The sequence below is a fragment of the Rosa rugosa genome, chromosome 4 (genome assembly GCF_958449725.1).
Source record: "Rosa rugosa chromosome 4, drRosRugo1.1, whole genome shotgun sequence".
NCBI lineage: Eukaryota > Viridiplantae > Streptophyta > Magnoliopsida > Rosales > Rosaceae > Rosa > Rosa rugosa.
Genome location: NC_084823.1, coordinates 45,809,212 through 45,811,359, shown reverse-complemented (window position 1 = coordinate 45,811,359; position 2,148 = coordinate 45,809,212). Strand labels below are relative to the sequence as shown.

The 2,148-nt window shown below is 35.8% G+C and overlaps 1 protein-coding gene across 1 annotated transcript; it reads right to left on the bottom strand.

Annotated features, from left to right (window-relative positions):
- Window positions 1-978: 978 nt before the first annotated feature.
- On the bottom strand, window positions 979-1,851 carry LOC133743153 (late embryogenesis abundant protein At1g64065-like). The gene has a single exon (XM_062170974.1). It carries the CDS (start codon window positions 1,734-1,736, stop codon window positions 1,185-1,187), a length of 552 nt encoding a protein of 183 aa, XP_062026958.1. The 5' UTR covers window positions 1,737-1,851; the 3' UTR covers window positions 979-1,184.
- Window positions 1,852-2,148: the final 297 nt, after the last annotated feature.

Sequence of the window (2,148 nt, the reverse complement as noted above, 5' to 3'; positions counted from 1 at the left end):
AGCCTTCCATGCCTTTGCAGTTTTGCCATATTATATTACATGCATATTCTGAATTTGTGATAGGAAGCTTTTGAGCTTAATGAAATATTAAGATCTGAATTAAGCTAGGTTAGAGTATCTTTAGCAATGCTAGCCCTTTTTTAGTCAAATTTTAGCCAAAGTAAAAAGTCATTTTGGCTAGCCAGTTTAGAAATTCGTTTGCATCAGTGTTCTCTATTTTAGTTAGTTTTGAATTTATATTATTTTTTAAATGAATATTAAATAGTATATATGTATTTATAACTCAAAATGAATGTTTTAAATTATAGAGTCTTATCTCGCTCTCTACATTTATGAGCGAAATAGCTAAAAGTTATAATAGAGAATCACTTATGAGTCTAGTGCAGCTGCTAAAATATATAAAAAAACTAAACACTCTCTCTAAAATAGCTAAGAAACTAAACTAGAGAGTCTACTAAATATGCTCTTATATGTCAATATATAATTTGTGAACATGGAAAACTGAAATAAAGGTGTGTACGTGGCAGTTAATCAGCACTTTCATATGAGCATTTTGGCCTTTTGGGGAACGCTTTTAACTTAATGCAAGATTACGTAGACCAGAATTAATTTATGTATTTGTGAACAATGAAACAGTAGATCCTTTATACCTACTCATCAATATTAACTATGTTCCAAGTTTGAATTGATGGTGAAGTTTATGGAACTGTGCAAAGACTTAAACAAACTTAACAGCGTTACAAAGAACTTTAGAACATTATATCCCTCCTTGGTAGGATGAATTATCCGACGAGCACTCACCCCATGTAGTATTATTTCATTAATCAAAATTGTAGGGTGTTAATTGATTACTACATATACTGTTTAATCCGTGGTTAATTATGATATATGTTGCCTCACTTGCCTGCCTAGCTAGCTAGTTAAGCACTTAAGCCTTCCAAAAGGAGGATACATCAATCTCAATAATTCACATTAACATAATAGTAAAAGAATGTATAATCAATATATAACTCAATAACCCAAATGCCGACTACAAAGTACATCTCCGATACCCAAAATGAAAACGGAAAAGATACAAATGGAATACTAGCTAGATCAAACAGACACATAGAAACAAAGTTCAAAGCCCCAAAACAAAGTTCAAAGCCCCAAAATTTTACATTTAACATATATAGAACTTTTGATCACTTGCACATCAACTTCTCAACAGCCTTGGTTGACAAATTGAGCGACATGGTGCAGCTCATTTTACCAGACTTGTTCTTCTTGATGATCTTCATTAACTCGACCTTCCCCTTCAAAGTGGACTCACTGGTTAGGTTCACAACCCCAGCGTTGATGGCGCTTGTGAGGTTTGTGGTTCCAGCTGTCAACTTGTCCGAGCTAATGCTAATGGTGATGTCAGTTCTCCTTGTCGATCGAGCTTTGGCTTTCTGGCTTGGGACATCAGCAGACCCGATTACTTGGCCATCATACAAGATTGAGACAGTGCTGTTGGGGTATTTGAAGTGACCGAAGTTCGTGTTCTTGACAGCAAATTTGGTCACCAAATCGGCGCTGAAAGACGGAGAGCTTGAGCTGCCGGAGTTGAAGTTACTGGCAGTCACGGTTTGGAACCTGACTTTGGGACCCTTTATCTTCATCACGGTGAGTGCGAAGATCGTGATCACTATGATTTGAAACACGATGAAAATAGCAACATAGGCTAGGCACTTCTTGTTTCCCCCTCTTTTCATTTTTGTACGTGTTTTGGGATTGTTTTTGTGTTTGTGAAGAAAGGAAACTCTGTTTATGAAATTGGGTGCTCAAAGATGTTGTAGAAAGCTGGGAGGGAGATGAATGAATTGGAAAAGCAAAGTGTTGCTGTATTTATATACTTTTGTGGTGTCTGATACAAGATAATGGAGTTTAGGAATACAAGTGGAGACTGGAGAGACATGTGATTTGTTTTCTCTTGGGTTATTATTTTTTTTTCCTTCAATCTTTGATTTTTTCTTTGTTGATATTTCTAAACGTGTTCGGTATGGAGGACTTTGACCAATAATAATATTGTAATAATGACAGAAGCTTCTGAAAAATATCTCCACCACATAACCTATCAGTTTTATTTTCCCAGCTAGGGCCCTGAAAAGGTTGCTTCTCAATTGT